The sequence below is a fragment of the Macaca thibetana genome, chromosome 12 (genome assembly GCF_024542745.1).
Source record: "Macaca thibetana thibetana isolate TM-01 chromosome 12, ASM2454274v1, whole genome shotgun sequence".
Classification (NCBI taxonomy): Eukaryota; Metazoa; Chordata; class Mammalia; order Primates; family Cercopithecidae; genus Macaca; species Macaca thibetana.
Window position 1 is genome coordinate 128,240,491 of NC_065589.1, and position 17,602 is coordinate 128,258,092.

A 17,602-nucleotide genomic window follows, 5' to 3' on the forward strand; every position below is an offset into this window, starting at 1 on the left:
AACCTCACAATCATATTAATTACTGTAGAAAAAGTATTTAACAAAATCACTTTGGGAGGCCGAAGCAGGAGGATCACTTGAGGCCAGGAGTTCAAGACCACCCTGGGCAACAGAGCAAGACCCTGTCTCTACCAAAAAAAATTTTTTTTTTTTGCAGCTGTGGTGGCTCAGGAGGCTGAGGCAGGATGATTGCCTCAGCCCAGGGAATTCCAGGCTGAAGTGAGCTAATGATAGTACCATTGCACTCCATCCTGGGCAAGAGAGTGAGTCTTCATCTCTGGGTGGGGAGGGAGGGGAGGGGAGGGGAGGAGAGGGGAGGGGAAGGAAGGGGAGGGGAGGGGAGGAAGGCAGGAAGGAAGGCAGGAAGGCAGGCAGGAAGGCAGGCAACTGACACCCCGTCACGATAAACACTCCTGGAAACTAGAAAAAGGGAATTCTTAAACCTGATGAAGAAAAAATATAAAAAACCTCCAGCTAACAGCATACTTAATGAATGCATTAAATACTAAATAAATGCATACGTAAAAACTAAATTCAACACTAATTAAATACTGAATTAAACAGTACATTAATACTAAATGAATGCATACTTAAAACTGAATACACTGGCTGGACGCGGTGGCTCACGCCTATAATCCCAAAACTTTGGGAGGCAGAGGTGGGTGGATCATGAGGTCAGGAGATCGAGACCACCCTGGCTAACATGGTGAAATCCAATCTCTACTAAAAATGCAAAAAAAAAAAAAAAAAAAAAAAAAAAAATTTAGCTGGGCATGGTGGCAGGTGCCTGTAGTCCCAGCTACTCGGGAGGCTGAGGCAGGAGAATAGCGTGAACCCGGGAGGTGGAGCTTGCAGTAAGCCAAGATCATGCCACTGCACTCCAGCCTGGGCGACAGAGTGAGACTCTGTTTCAAAAAAAAAAAAGAAAGAAAAACATTGAATACATCCCCCCTAAAATCAGGAACAAAGCAAGGATGTCTGCTCTCACTACTGTTATTCAACATAATATCTGAAGGTCTAACCAAGGCAATAAGGCAAGGTAAGGAAACAGAAGGCATACAAGTTACAAAGAAACACTGTTCCTATTTGTAGATGACATGATTGCCTATGTAGTGTACCCCAAAGAATCTACAGAAAAAGGAACTAGAGTAAGTGAGCTTAGAAAGTTTACAAGTGCCAGCCAGGCGCCGTGGCTCACGCCTGTAATCCCAGCACTTTGAGAGGCAGAGGCAGGTGGATCACCTGTGGTCAGGAGTTCGAGAGCAGCCTGGCCATCATGGTGAAACCCCACCTCTACTAAAAAGACAAAAAATTAGCCGGGCATGGTGGCAAGTGCCTGTAATCCCAGCTACTTGGGTGGCTGAGGCAGGAGAACCGCTTATACCTGGGAGGCAGAGGTTGCAGTGAGCCAAGATAGTGCCACTGCACTCCAGCCTGGGCAAGAAGAGCAAAACTCCATCTCAAAGAAAAAAAAAAAAGCAGCACGTTCCACACAACAGACTTACATACAAATCAGCTCAGTCAGCACCCCAAGCACCCCAACAAGAAGACATCCCAAAGTATTTGACATGATTTTTGTAAGGATTATTTTCCCCAAAATATAGCATTTTTTTCTGACTCTAAGGAGAATTCGAGTAATTCATTCCATATAAACTACAGATCATCAAAATCTCATTACCCAAAGCAACTATCATTAACATGATGCATTTTTAGATCTTAAAAACTTGTTACACATTAATATAGCACATTACAATGTGCTGAACTATATAAAATAGTTGCTTTATTTCATGAAAACAAAAGTTGGTAAGAAATCATCTGTTTTAAGAAGAAAAGGTTTAGAGTACATTTCTAATTTCATTCAAAAAACAAAGCAGGACAGTAGCAGAGACCCCAAGCTTCCCTCACCTGAAGGCTCAGGGTTCTCCCTACCTCAGGGGCCGGTGCAGCATAGGCCGTGTATGGTGGAGGCGAGGAAACCACGGATGTCTCATCAGTCATGACTGCAGAGCCCACATACGCCTGCGGGAGAGAGGAGAGGGTGAGGGCAGGACAGCTTCCCAGCACCTGTGTGCTCAATGATGCTGTGCATTGTCCCTTTTATTTAGCAAATTAAAAATTTTAAAAGACAAACAGATATATAGCTCTCTGCAAAATAGGAAAAACTTTCCCGGTCCAGTGGGTGCCCCCAGCCCTACTCTGGTATCCTCTAAATGCAGGAGCGAAGTGCTCCTCACTCAACCCCTAAGAGGATTAGAGCTCTCACAGCCAGGAAGGCACTCAGAGGCCCCACTGTTACCCAATGCCTTTTAAAAGATGTTACTTCAGGCCAGGTGCAATGGCTCACATCTGTAATCCCAACACTTTGGGAGGCTGGGCGAGAGGATCGCTAGAGCCCAGGAGTTCCAAGGCCAGCCTAGGCAACAGAGGGAGAGCCCATCTCTACAAACAACAAGAAATTAACTGGGCATGGTGCTTATGGCCCGAGCTACTCAAGGGGCTAAATCTCAAGGATCACTTGAGCCCGGGAGCTCCAGACTGCAGTGAGCCAAGATCAAGTCACTGCACTCCAGCCCAGGCAACAGGGCGAGACTCTGTCTCCAAAGAAATAAAGATGTTACAGCACCCTCAACAGTCCTTTATTCACAAATAAAAACCCTACAATCTAAAATGTATCAGAGATTATGTCCTATACACAGTCTGTTTTTTACCTTAAAAAACAAAATTCTTCATTAAATTACTCCCCAATGTAATTTAAAGAAAAACATGTTAGCGCTTCAAAAAAAAAAAAAAAAAGGGGGGGCCAGGTGCAATGGCTCACGCCTGTAATCCCAGGATTTTGGGAGGCCGAGGTGGGCAGATCACGAGGTCAGGAGTTCAAGACCAGCCTGACCAACATGGTGAAACCCCATCTCTACTCAAAATACAAAAACTAGCTGGGCGTGGTGGCATGCTCCTGTAATCCCAGCTATTTAGGAGGCTGAGAAAGGAGAACTGCTTGAACCTGGGAAGCAAAGGTTGCAGTGAGCCAAGATCGCTCCACTGCACTCCAGCCTGGGCCACAGAGCAAGACTGTCTCAAAAAAAAAAAAAAAAAAAAAAAAAATCCCACAAAGAATCATTTGTGGAGCTTGCCCTTAACTGTATGGATCGTTAATACTAATTTTACCCCAAAAAAAGGATTTTCATGCAGAAAAGGTAACAGCAGCTGTAGACTAAGCTTAGAATGAAGTTGTGTTGTGCTAACAAAAGAAGAGAACACTGACGCTTGGATATTAAGCCTTTTACTTTCTTCTCCCACATGCACACATTCTTCTGTAAGCTTTATCTATCTTTTCTTTTCTTACAAAGATAAAGGAAGGGAAAATCCTATCTAAAGAATGAAAACTCTGACCAGAGTCATACTCCCTTGATCCCTGACAGATAAAGATGGCATTACAAGGCTCTTACAAATGAGGTTCACTGTCTCAGTGACCTCCTAAGGCCAGAAACAGGACGAGAGACAAGTACAAGTCACAAAAATGTTTGTTTCACAAGGCTGAGCTCCCATGCATGAAAAGGATCCTGAAGTTCTTTCTCTTAGCCTTTACTGCAAACCACAGCAGAATTCAAAGTGTTGCGGAACTTTGAGAAATACAAACGTTTCTAGAAAGCAACACTGGAACAAGCATGCTTGTGTGAGGAGGGTGCTTCCTGCCAAAAACGTTTGGCAAACCCAGCTTGCTCACTGTTGGTGAAAGGTGCCCACCCAGTGCTACCTGCCCATTCACGGCTGGATGGCCAAGAAGCCCATTTTCCCCATTCTCCAATTGTTACAATAAGACCATGTGAAAACATTACTGGTGGCCAGGTGTGGTGGCTCACGCCTGTAATCCCAACACTTTGGGAGGTGAAAGTGGGAGGATCACTTGAGCCCAGGAGTTTGATACCAGCATGGGTAACATAGTGAGACCTCATCTCCACAAAAACATTTTTCTAAATAAGCTAGGCACGGCAGCATGGGCCTATAGTCCCAGCTACTGGGAAGGGGAGGCTGAGGTGGGAGGACCATTTCAGCCCAGAGGTAGAAGCTGCAGTGAGCTGAGATAGCACCACTGCACTCAAGCCTGGGTGAAAGAGTGATACCTTGTCAAAAAAAAAAAAAAAAAAAAAAAAATTATAGGTGATTGCCATTAGCAACTTACTGTGTTTGTCCTAGAATCCTGGAGTGTAAATTTCCAGGCCCTGGAGAAAAGAAAAAGGGTACTTTATTTAAGGCAATCCAGTATTTCAATGATTCTCAAACCAGAGTTGACATCAGAATTCCTGAAAAGATCTGTTTAAAGAACAGGTCTTCAGGCCTTGCCCCAAACCACTTGAGACATGCCCTAGGAATATATATTTTTAAAAATTACATCCATAATAGATACATAACATTTGAAACATAATCTATACTATATTTTTTACTTTACTTTTTAATAAATGTGAAATGCACTGCCACTTGCTTTGTCAGTTCATGGCATACACACAGATCTTCTTCCTTTTTAACAGCTATGTAATATTCCATGATACAAGTAAATTTAGATTATTAGCAATTTTCAACATTAAAAAGAATGCTGGAGACCGGATGTAGTGCCTCATGCCTGTAATCCCAGCACTTTGGGAGGCCAAGGCAGGGAGATCACTTGAGCCCAGGAGTTCAAAACCAGCCTGGGCAACATAGTGAAATCCTAGCTCTACAAAAAATACAAACATTAGCTGGGCATGGTGGCACAGGCTTGTAGTCCCAGCTACTTGGGAGGCTGAGGTGGGAGAATGGCTTGTGCCTGGGAGGTCGAGGCTATAGTGAGCCAAGATCACACCAGTGGACTCCAGCCCGGATGACAGAGAGAGGCTCTATCTCAAAAAAAAAAAAGAAGAAGAAAAGAATGCTATTAATATCCCTATTACCCTTGCACTCTTATGTAGACATTTCCATAGGGCAAATTCCAAAGACTGAATGTGCCACATCAAAGGATATAAACATAATTTATTTCAGCAGGTATTGCCAAATGGCCCTGTGAAACTATTCTAACAATCTCTATACCTACCTACTTTCCACTATATTGTCAAAGAAACTAGATATCTGAATCTTAAGTATCACAAGAGCTTTCTTAATTGATACACAAAAAGTGGTCTGTCACCTGGGCATGGTGGCTCACACCCGTAATCCCAGCACTTTGGGAGGTTGAGGTAGGTGATCACCTGAGGTCAAGAGTTCGAGACCAGCCTGGTCAACATGGTAAAACCAAGCTTCTACTAAAACCACAAAATTAGCCAGGCGTGGTGGCACGTGCCTGTAATTCCAGCTACTCCAGAGACTGAGGCAGGAGAATTGCTTGAACACAGGAGGCAGAGGTTGCAATGAGTGGAGATTACGCCATTGCACTCTAGTCTGGGCGACAAGAGCAAAACTCCATCTCAAAAAACAAAAAAAGCGTTCTCTTGAGCACTCCCTCACTCCTTTACCTCTTACTTTTTTTACTGACCCTATCCCTCTTATCTTCATCAATTCCTTTTATGTTTTATTCTCATTTTACTATCTCCCTGAGTTGAAAGATGCATTCATTTATTTTCAAGTGTTCTTGCTTTTTTTTTTTTTTTTTTTTTTTTGAGATGAAGTCTCGCTCTGTCACCCAGGCTGGAGTGCAGTGGCGCGATCTTGGCTCACCGCAATCTCTGCCTCCCAGGTTCAAGCAATTCTCCTGCCTCAGCCTCCCGAGCAGCTGGGATTACAGGTGCCCACCACCACGCCCAGCTAATTTTTGTATTTTTAGTAGAGACGAGGTTTCACCATGTTGGCCAGGCTGGTCTCGAGCTCCTGACCTCAGGTGATCCATCCATCTTGGCCTCCCAAAGTGCTGGGATTACAAGCGTGAGCCACCGTGCCCAGCCAAGTGTTCTGGCTTTCTATGGAATGCAGTTAAGTTGCAAAATTCCCCAACTGATTTTGTATGCAGCATTCCATTGTCATTCACTTTGCTAAAGGGTATCATACTGGATTATTCATGTATCTTATATAGATTTTGTTGTCATTTCAGGTGGAAGAGTCTAGTGTGGCCTTTGGTCTGCAAATTCTGTTCGATTATTTCAGAACGTTTCTCTTGCCCTGAATTTCTAATTACCTCTTTTGGGTTCTGTACTTTATGAACATCAATAATCTTTCTGAACTTTTTTTAGTCCAACGTATCTCTGATCTTTTCATCTTTTTCCCCTCACTGAGAGTATCTCCAGTCTTTCCCTCCATGCCAGTGATTCACTTTTCGTTTGGGGTTGTATGCAAGGGAAGACCACTTTCCTCAGATGATAATGTGAATGGCACCCTCTTGACAGTGACAGACACAGAAGAGGAGAAAAGAAACGTAAATCTCTGCCCTCACACAGCATATATTCTAATGAAAGTAGATGATGAACAAGATAAACAGCTGGTAGCTGGTGAGTGTGTATGGGGACAGGGAGATGTAATTTTAAATATGGTGGCCAGGAAAGCATTCCTGAAGACTCTGCTTCTGTTCCTTGGGTTTTATTTCCCTCCACTCTAGGAGCTTTTCCTGAGGCTTACATTTTCCTTTTCTTATTTTTCCTTCATGGTATATCTGCATAGTTGCCAAGCCACTTCCTTACATCCTGCTCATGTTTAACATGGGAGGTGATATCTAAAACTTGTTTGCTCTCATAAAGTATGAGTTATTTCTCCTTGACACTCTTCCTACCTAATCTGGTATCAGCTGGTAGTTCCACCCTGTTCCACCTCAGTCCAGCCCAGCAACAGTTTGATGGCTAGGTGTCACCCTCACAATCAACATTCTGTAATATGAGGGCAGAGGGCTAGAAGAGAAGGAAATCTCTTCTGAGAATGAGTAAGTCTTTTCTGAAAAATCTGGGCCCTACACTCTCTTCTGAGCATATTCCTTTGAATGTCCCATGCTAGTGCTCACTTCACCAGCCAGAAAATTACCCAACTCCTGTGAGCTTCAGTGCCTTTCAGTGCCTTGCAATGATGAGTCCTGGGAGAATCGTCCAGCCTCAGCTGAGGCCCCAAGGACATCACATTCTCAAGAACTTTTTTCCTTAGCTTCTCCAAAAAGTAACTTACACTTAATCAGCATCACTCCAGACTACAGGGTAATACCGAAATTTGCAAGATTTAATTAACTTATCTAGTTACTGCTTCCGGGATTCGGGTAGGATTAAAAAACATATCAGTAGAATCATCTATTTCTTTCTTTAGCTGTTTGTAGTTTGTGCTTGAGATCAAACTTCTTTATTTGGTCACACCATTGAAATGTTTTCCCCTGAGGGAAGATGATCTAATCCACTTCACCGTCTTTCTCAAAGGTCTCTATTACGGGTTGAATTGCATCCTCATGAAAAAGATATGCATAAATCCTAATCCTAATCCCCAGTACCCTGGAATGGGACCTTATTTGGAAACAGGATATTTGCATATGGAATCAAATTAAGATAAGGTCACAGTGAATGAAGGTGGGTCCTTAATCCATTATGATTGGTGTCCTTTATAAGAAAAGAGAATTCTGGACACAGACACAGCAGAAGGCGGCCATGTGACAACAGAGGCAGAGAACGGAGTGATGTGGCTGCCAGCCAAGGAACACCAAGGACTACCAGAAACCACTAGAAGCCAGGAAGAGGCAAGAAAGGATCCTACCTAGCATCTCAGAGGGAACAAGGACCTGCTGACACACTGATTCCAGACTTGCAGCCTCCGGAACTGTGAGGCAATGAATTTCTGCCATTTCTGTCACTCAGTGTTCAGCAATTTGTGACAGGAGCCCTAGGAACTGAGTTTCCTCACTCTTTACTTTCTTGCTTTTCTGCTCATTTTATTTCAACTATGCCTATTACCCACTGTGAATCTAATAATGAAAGAGAGCATGATGACCCCATCAAAAAGTGGGCAAAGGCTATGAACAGACACTTCTCAAAGGAAGACATTTATGCAGCCAACAGACACATGAAAAAATGTTCATCATCACTGGTCATCAGAGAACCGCAAATCAAATCCACAATGAGATACCATCTCACACCAGTTAGAATGACGATCATTAAAAAGTCAGGAAACAACAGGTGCTGGAGAGGATGTGGAGAAACAGGAACACTTTTACACTGTTGGTGGGACTGTAAACTAGTTCAACCATTGTGCAAGACAATATGGCGATTCCTCAAGGATCTAGAACTAGAAATACCATTTGGCCCAGCCATCCCATTACTGGGCACATACCCAGAGGATTATAAATCATGCTGCTAGAAAGATACATACACACGTATGTTTACTGGGGCACTATTCACAATAGCAAAGACTTGGAACCAACCCAAATGTCCATCAGCGATAGACTGGATTAAGAAAACGTGGCACATATACACCATGGAATACTATGCAGCCATAAAAAAAGGATTAGTTCATGTCCTTTGTAGGGACATGAATGAAGCTGGAAACCATCATTCTGAGCAAACTATCGCAAGGACAGAAAACCAAACACCACATATTCTCACTCATAGGTGGGAATTGAACAGTGAGAACAGGTGGGAATTGACAGAGCGGGGAACATCACACACTGGGGCCTGTCTTGGGGTGGGGGGAGGGGGGAGGGATTGCATTAGGACATACACCTAATGTAAATGACTAGTTAATGGGTGCAGCACACCAACATGGCACATGTATACATATGTAACAAACCTGCACGTTGTGCACGTGTACCCTAAAACTTAAAGTATAATAATAAAAAAAAGAAAAAAGAATTAAAAAAAGAGAGAGCATGACGAGACTGCTATTCCTTTCTGCCATTTTCTCCACAATTCGATAGGCCCAGGCAGTCTCAGAGAGGCAGAAACCAGAATTGGAAAAGCGACTCTTGCATTTCTCTCACACATCCACTGAGTCCCTTATTCTGACGCCTGAAAGAGAACTCCACGCCCATTCTTTTCATTTTTTGGTAATCAGAAGTTAAAATAGAAAATACTTTTTAAATTAAACACGTAAGAAAGCAAAACTTACAAGCAATCGTCTGTGCTTTCTGCACAAAGACTAATTGTTTTCCCATCTCGACAAACAATCTGGAGCATGCAGTCTTTTGACTTTCCATCTGGAGGCTGAATATCTATGAAAAATAAGCAGAAGAAAAAGAACTTTTTTCAGGATTTCTTCTTACATCTTCTAAGAACTACCAGCTCAGAGAAGCAAAGGACTAGACAAAAAATCAAGCGCTACATCTATGAAAGAACCCCCTGCCTTTCCAATAATGCAGAAAGAAAGAACATAGCTAGGCTGACTGACAGGACCAGCCACCAAGATGACGTCTACAAAATGCATTCGGCTCACTGCAACCTCTGACTCCGGGTTCAAGCAATTCTCTGCCTCGGCCTCCCAAGTAGCTGAGATTACAGGCACCTGACACCACACCTGACTAATTTTTTTGTATTTTTAGTAGAGATGGGATTTCACCATCTTGGCCAGGCTGCTCTTGAACTCCTGACCTCGTGATCCACCCACCTCAGCCTCCCAGTGCTGGGATTACAGGCATGAGCCACTACAACCGGCCAACATCCCAGATTTTAAGCAATTGATTGCAGTCACCATCAAACAGAAGCCAGTTTCTGAGTACAAAATCAACAGTCTAGGGTGGCCTGTGCTTCTTGAGGTTCCCAGCGCTCTGGTTCCCTCTGCACGAGAAGAAGAGACGTGGACTGTGAGTTTAACTCAAGTGAGAAAATTGATTTGCCCCGACCATGTGGTTCACAATCTAAGTGCCTGGGGCGCCACTGTGGCCGCCCCTTTGAGATGGAGCCCTTCTTCAATCTGTTAATGAAAGCAGAACGGGGAAGGAAGAGGACCCAGTTCCCACCGAGACAGAGGAAGAGCAGAAGACAGAAGTTGGCCAAGACAGGCCAGCTCACCCCGACATTCCTGCCCCGTGCGGATGTTGATACAGTCCACTGGCATGTGGACCTTATCCTCGATATTCTGCCGAGTCTGGTCATCATAATAGATTAGGTGACCATCCGACCACAGATCAAACCAGTTCTTCTTCCAGCGCTTCAAAATAGTACCTGGAAAAAAATAGTAAGGTTGGGTTTTTTTAAGAGATAGAGTCTTGTTATTTCACCCAAGTTGGAATGCAGTGGCTATTCACAAACATGATCACAGCTCACTGCAGCCTTGAACCCCTGGGCTCAAGCAATCCTCCCACTTCAGCCTCCCATTTAGCTGCAACTGCAGGCACATGCCGCCATGCCCAGCTGAAAGGTTGGCTTTGAGCCAAAAGAGCAAGGACACAGTCACAGCAGAAACAAAAAGAACTCTTCCCCTGGCCCCTTAATGACACCTGTATAGAATTACCCAAAGCAGTCCCTCAGAATGAAAGCAAAAGCCGAGCCCAGGGCCCGCCCACTGGTGCGTTAGCAGGCTGCATGCAGCACACACTGGCAACAGAGAATGCTGCCAACCAACTTAGAAGTCCCAACACTTTCAAATTAAGGTGTTTTTTTTTTCTTTAAAAAAAAAAAAAAAAAAAAAAAAAAAAAGCTTACTTTTCAGCAAATGAAACATATCTAACATTTAATTCCTCATACAGTACTAAACTTTAAACCTTTCAAACTTTTCAAGTTTCTAAATTTCCAAATATTGTCTACATTTGCTAGATCAGAAAATGCTGGACTGTAAAGTCTCTATATGCAAATAAAAATAATACCTACCTCTTTTGAAGAAACACATTTCGGCCAGGCACGGTGGCTCACGCATGTAATCCCAGCACTTTGGGAGACCAAGGTGGATGGATCACTTGAGGCCAGGAGTTCGAGACTAGCCTGGACAAGACAGTGAAATCCCATCTCTACTAAAACCACAAAAAATTAGCTGGGCATGGTGGTGGGCGCCTGTAATCCCAGCTACTAGGGAGGCTGAGGCAGGAGAATCGCTTGAACCCAGGAGGTGGAGGTTGCAGTGAACCAAGATCACACCACTGCCCTCCAACGTGGGGGACAGAGCAAGACTCTGTCTCAAAAAAAAAAAACCACATTTTTTTCTTGTCCTTAAGAGCTTTCACAGATACTCTCTCCTACCATTTCCCACAGGAAGCTTACAGTGTGGAAGGCACCCCTGATGCATACACTGGATAAATGAGCACAGCAGGATATAGACCAGGCCCTGCCTGGCCTCTCATGCTGTGCACATCCTACTACCTCACATATTTCTGTCAGCTTGAGCAAATTCAACCTTTCATTTGTGATCTTGGACCAGGTATTTAACTTTATAAAACAGTAATTTCCTTGACTGCATGAAGGGAAAACCCCTGCAGTGGACTTAAAGGCCAGTTCTAGCTCCGGTCATCTCTGTACCTTCCTCACTGCCCACTACACCTTCTGTTCCTGTACACCTCACCCCATTCTTGGCCAACACACACAATCCCATTTTATGTACTTCCCTTTATGTTGTCGTGCCTGCAACTGGTGTCAACCAGATACGTAGCATCCAGCTTTCCTGCCAGTATCAGGCACTCTCCTCACCAGGAGGGGTGTCCACTGCACTTGCCCAACTGACCACTAAGTGATACCCAAGCATCCATTTGATTGGCTGCCTGAGCTGTGCAGAAACTGCCAAACACGCTGGGCGCAATGGCTCATATCTGTAATCCCAGCACTTTGGGAGGTTGAGGTGGAAGGATCGCTTGAGCCCAGGAGTTTGAGACCAGCCTGGGCTACATAGCAAGACCCCATCTCTACAAAGAGCAAAATAGGCAGACATGCTAACACAGGCCAGCAGTCCCAGATACTTGAGATTCTGAGGCAGGAGGACCAGTTGAACCTGGGAGATCAAGGCTGCAGTGAGCAGTTATCACGCCACTGCACTCCAGCCTAGGCGACGGGGCAAGACCCTGTCTTAAAAATAAAAAGAAAAGCCAGACACGGTGGCTCATGCCTGTAATCCCAGCACTTTGGGAGGTCAAGGCGGGCAGACCATGAGGTCATGAGTTCAAGACCAGCCTGGTCAACATGGTGAAACACCGTCTCTACTAAAGATACAAAAATTAGCCAGGCCTGGTGGTGCACACCTATAATCCCAGCTACTCAGGAGGCTGAGGCAGGAAAATCACTTGAAACTGGAGGCAGAAGTTGCAGTGAGCTGAGATTATGCCATTGCACTCCAGCCTGAGCGACAAAGACTCTGCCTCAAACAAACAAACAAACAAACAAAAATCCCTACTAAATAGAGCCACAGAAACACAGAGACAGGTGGAACCACTGGGTCAGGGAGTTCTGCCCAAGTATCTCACCTGCCATCAAAGCCCTGGCTGCAGACTCCCAAATCAGGCTGTCCTCCAGAGGCCAGGACCGGGGCCCAATACTGTATGTAGCAATGGCAGGAAAAGAAGTCCTAAGGACGGCTTTGCCTACATGTAACCACATCACATGTGGGTCTCTGCTACTCTACAACCCCATGAATGTAATACATCTCACCTCGTTTTACTGGCATTGATACTTCTACTTTCAGGAAAGAAGGAAAATTAACTCACACGTATGGGGATGGGGTTATGTATAGATAAGTCTTCTGAATACACATTTCTGAAACACCCATGGACCAGAATACTGGAAAAGTCTATGTGACTTATCTAAATTACATCCATTTTATGTACGTCCCCATGCTAGGCACTGATGGGGAGCACAACATTGTCCAAAGGGTCATTGATCAGTATGTTGACAAAGCACTTACATTGAGTTGTGGCAGAGAAGGGAAAGCTTACCCTCAAACAAGGGTGTGGCAGAGCCTGGCGAGAAACACCAAAGGACATCTGAAGGGCCAGCAAAGGAGGGCACACCCTCAAGGTCTGAGCAAGGGTCCCCATGTCCCCTGACTATGGGGAGGCTGGGACCACAAAACCCAAGACTAGGAAACTTGGGGCTCCAGGACTTCCTTCGTGAAGCTGACACTACAACACCTCTGTGTATTCTAAGACTACAGGACCATCACAGACAAAGGGGCACACGGTTCAGCTCCAGGTTGGGACCATGGAACTCGTCACAGACACACAGGCTGAAGGCCGGTCTCCGGGTGCATGTAGAGTCAGTGTTGAAATCACACAGTTCTGACTTTGAATGTAGGTTTGTCACCCATAGTTTACACTCAGACAAATTACCTAACCTCACTGAACCTCAATTTCTTCAACTGGAAATAATACCACTTACCTATCATACAGCTGTTGCGAGAATTAAGAATATATACATAAAATCTTTTTAACAGGAACACAAATGATTCATAAACAATAGTTTTTATAAACCATCTCAGGTATGCCATCAATTCTCACCGATAGACTTGACTTTAGCTGATTTCTGAAAGTATCCCTCATAGATAAACTCACGTCTCTGAACAATCAATGGTATGTGATACAGCTCAGTTTTTGACTAGAATCATAAATGACATAGTAGTCACTTTTCCCTTAGCTTCACTCTTTCTAGTATAACAGAATATCCTGCTTGCTCTTTTTTTTAAATAAATAAGACTGGTTCTTCCCACTTTAAAACACAGTATGAATCCCACCTGAAGTGACAGCCTCACAGATAAGCAGACAGTGTATGAAAGATAGGTTTGTGGAGATAAGCCTAGGAAAGTGGACCTCAATCCCATAAGAAAAGAACTGAGTCTCTTCTCTAGTCCTTTTGGAGACACAAAAGTTTTGGTTTTAGATAAACTCATTGCCTCAGATCAACTCTTCAGCCACATAATTAGCAAGACACCAATATCTGAGAATCTGAGTCACTGCTCAATCCCCAGAGGAGAGAGGCAGAGAGACCAGCACCTCTGTGCCAGATCTCGGCTGGGCTGTTAGATCCAGGCAGTTCCAGATTCATCATTAACAATAAAGCACGTGGCTGGGCACAGTGGCTCACGCTTATAATCCCAACACTTTGGGAGCCGAGGCAGGCAGATCACCTGAGGTCGGGAGTTTGAGACCAGCCTGGCCATCATGGAGAAACCCCTTCTCTACTAAAAATACAAAATTAGCCGGGTATGGTGGCACATGCCTGTGATCCTAGCTACTCGGGAGGCTGAGGCAGGAGAATCGCTTGAACCCAAGAGGCGGAGGCTATGGTGAGCCGAGATCGCACCATTGCACTCCACAACGAGAATGAAACTCTGTCTCAAAAAAATAAATAAAGTAAAATAAAATAAATAAAGCACGTTAGTGAGGAGAGCGAAAGCAGCAGGGACTGCCATTGTTTCCTGGTTCCTATCAACTCAGCAACCAAGGAGGAGCTTCGTGGTGTGCAAGACAGTTCACAGAGATCTAGGAATGTCCAAGGGAAAACTCAAGGCCACGGCACTCATAAAACTTGGTATTTGTTTTTTAAACATGATCAGCTTTAAGCAAACAGAAATAGAGATTGCCTTCGGCAACGCCGATCGCAGGCCGCACATCCTGTACTCACTCTGTCGCAGCAACCAGCCACTCTTCACAAACGCCATCTCTTCACCTACAGAACAAGAACAGGCAGGTTCAAAATCATACCCAGAAAGAGAATAACCTGTCTGGCCGAGTCTCTATCCTTACCCCCTTCAGCATCAGCTGAGGAAGAGCCAAGGCCATTTTAGCTCAGTGCCCCCCTGGCATTTAACAAACACCTCCGCAGTGGGGTTCATGTGCCCTGCACTCTGTACCCCCTCCCCTCCTCCCACACTAGCCTTCAGCCTCAGCACCCAGCCCACCTGCGTCTAACACCACACAACAAACATAAAGCAGCCCCAAGGACACAGCATTTAGCTCTGTCAAGGACATGGAGGATTCTCGTGGCTTGCTGGAGCCCTCAGGTGCCTACATTTGGAGTTCCCAGTGGGGTCCACATGGCCCAGGCAGGGGTGCTACACTGGTGTCAGCAGTGAGTGACATGGAGTGGCCAGGTCAGGGCAAAAAAAAAAACAAAAGTCATCAAGAAAAAGGTTCATAAAGTCAACTCCATAAAAATTCAAATCTTCTGTATGGAAAAAAAGCTAAATGTGACTTTAAAACCGATAAATTAGAAGGAACAGTCACAGCTGGGCACGGTGGCTCAGGCTAAGGAGGGTGGATCGCCTGAGGTTAGGAGTTCGAGACTAGCCTGGCCAACATGGTGAAACCTCGTCTCTACTAAAAATACAAAAATGGCCGGGCGCGGTGGCTCATGCCTGTAATCCTAGCACTTTGGGAGGCTGAGGCGGGCAGATCAGGAGGTCAGGAGTTTGAGACCAGCCTGACCAACATGCTGAAACCCCGTCTCTACTAAATATACAAAAATTAGCTGGGTGTGGTGGTGTGTGCCTGTAATCCCAGCTACTCAGGAGGCTGAGGCAGGAAAATCGCTTGAACCCGGGAGGCGGATGTTGCAGTGAGCCGAGATCATCCCACTGCACTCCAGCCTGGGTGACTCCGTCTCAAAAAAAAATAATTGCCAGGCTTGGTGGTGGGCACCTGTAATCTTGCTACTCGGGAGGCTGAGGCAGGAGAATCACATGAACCCGGGAGGCGGAGGTTGCGGTGAGTCGAGACACCACTACACTCCAGCTTGGGCGACAGAGTGAGACTCTGTCTCAAAAAAAAAAAAAAGAGAAGAAGAAGAAATATTCATAACCATATGGCAGCAAGGAGCTTATTTCCTTCACTTACAAAGTTCACACACATCATACAGAAAAGGCAATCATTTAGCAGTTCACAGAAAAGGAACACAAAGGACCAACAAACTCGTAAAAAGACACTGAATTTCCCACTCAATTCAACAGATACAACTCCAGCTGTACAGTTAACTACTGTACCTATCAGGTGGTCAGAAATGAAAACCTCCAAGACACCAGCAAGGAGAAAGCGCGGTGGCAGAAAGAAAACTGCTGCAACCTTTCCGGAGGGAAATCTGACAAAACCTGTCGAAACTTTAATAGTTCACATACTTTGACCCAGCAATCTCACCATGACTAGGAATTTGCCTCACTATGTGCAGAGGTTCACCAACACGTATATACGTATATATATAAAAACACTCGCTGCAATATCACATAAACTGCAGAAGCACGCCAACATGCCCCACGATGGAGGACTGCGGAGCGGGCACCTCCACACAGGACAGATCACCAGGCAGGCAAGGTGGAGCTGCATGTGCTGCAGGCTGCCTCCTGGGAGGAATCCTGAAACCTGTGAAGGATGTGTCTCTAGAAACACAACGTGGCAATTCTGTGTGTGTCACACAACAAAGACAGTGACTGGTCCCATTACCCCTTCCTGTACTGTTTAAATTAGTTAACAATTTGCATGTTTGTTTGTTTGTTTGTTTTGAGATGGAGTTTCGCTGCAATGCCCAGGCTGGAATGCAGTGGTGCAATCTCAGCTCACTGCAACCTCCGCCCTCCAGGTTCAAGCAATTTTCCTGTCTCAGCCTCCCTGAGTAGCTGGGACTACAGGCGCATGCCAACAAGCCCAGTTAATTTTTATATTTTTAATAAAGGCGAGGTTTCAGCATATTGGTCAGGCTGGTCTCAAACTCCTGACCTCAGGTGATCCACCTCCCTTGGCCTCCCAAAGTGCTGGGACTACAGGCATGAGCCACCACACCCAGCCCATTTCATTTTTTGAAATCATTAGTTATTATCTGGAAGCTGAGACTATGGGCCATTTTTGTTTTCTGCTTTAGCTTTTTTAGGTGTTTCTTTAAGGCGCTAAGGTTTGTAAGGTGAGCAGAAGCCCAAATGGGCACCTCAGAAGAACAAATGTCTCTCATGTAGCTCCTTCCCCATATCTAAGCATGGCTGAATTCTCACCTTCCTCCAAACCTTTAAAAAGAGCTCCACAAGCCTCAGTAACCCCATACCTCAGCATCTCCAAAATCATGCACGCTGAGGCTTCTCGCTCTCTTTGCAGTTTTCTTCAATTCATCCTTTCTGTCCTTACCAAGAAAGGAAATGTTTTTCATTTTTCCCCTTTCTCTACTGCATTTAGGTTCTCATACAATCCCCAGCAAACAAAAGCCAGTCTCCCTGTCTCCCAGATGACGTGAACAGGGAAGCACACCGCTGCTCACTGTGCGGGCAACCACCTTCTGACCATGAGGAACCAGCTGGGGTAGCCGACCCAGAGACAGCAGAGCTCATGCTGCTGAGCCACTGACTTCACCAACCCCCAAAACCCACCTTACCCAAGACTTTCCACTAAGCAGAATGATGGGTTTATCACTTAAGATGTTTTAATTTGGTTTCCTGCAACTTACAGCCTACAACATCCCAAAACAATCATTTTACTTCCAAAAGGGTTTCAGGCGGAGAACTACCAGCATCATATTTTCATTAAACAAATATTCTTAGAGCACCTAACATGTGTCCAGTCTTGTCTTAGACACTAAGGATACAGCAGTGACAAGGCCAAAATGTTACTCTCATGTAGCTTAATACAGCAGAAGAAACAGGCGAAACAAAAAGGAAAGAATGTTGTAGACAGGATCACATCTGTGCAGTGGTGTTATTAACCCAGAATACAAAAAAAGAGAGGGCAAAGTATGTACGCATTCACGTCAAATCCTAGATATTTATATTCATACTACAGCTTCCTGCATCCATA

The 17,602-nt window shown here is 44.8% G+C and overlaps 1 protein-coding gene across 1 annotated transcript; it reads right to left on the reverse strand.

Annotated features, from left to right (window-relative positions):
- Nucleotides 1-1,854: 1,854 nt before the first annotated feature.
- Nucleotides 1,855-14,511, reverse strand: LOC126932414 (pleckstrin homology domain-containing family B member 2-like). The gene is made up of 5 exons (XM_050751209.1): nucleotides 14,457-14,511; nucleotides 9,930-10,082; nucleotides 9,031-9,133; nucleotides 4,181-4,220; nucleotides 1,855-2,019 (listed from the first exon to the last, which is right to left on the reverse strand). Exons 1-5 carry the CDS (start codon nucleotides 14,491-14,493, stop codon nucleotides 1,855-1,857), a joined length of 498 nt encoding a protein of 165 aa, XP_050607166.1. The 5' UTR covers nucleotides 14,494-14,511.
- Nucleotides 14,512-17,602: the final 3,091 nt, after the last annotated feature.

What these genes read in the sequence shown, in the direction of transcription:
- LOC126932414 (XM_050751209.1), bottom strand. Translation starts at nt 14,493, where the DNA reads ATGGCGTTTGTGAAGAGTGGCTGGTTGCTGCGACAGA. An exon ending in GAAAGCACAGACGATTGCTT is followed by an intron (nt 4,221 to 9,030) that starts GTAAGTTTTGCT and finishes TCTTTTCTCCAG; the next exon opens with GGCCTGGAAATTTACACTCC. An exon ending in AGGATTCTAGGACAAACACA is followed by an intron (nt 2,020 to 4,180) that starts GTAAGTTGCTAA and finishes TCTCTCCCGCAG; the next exon opens with GCGTATGTGGGCTCTGCAGT.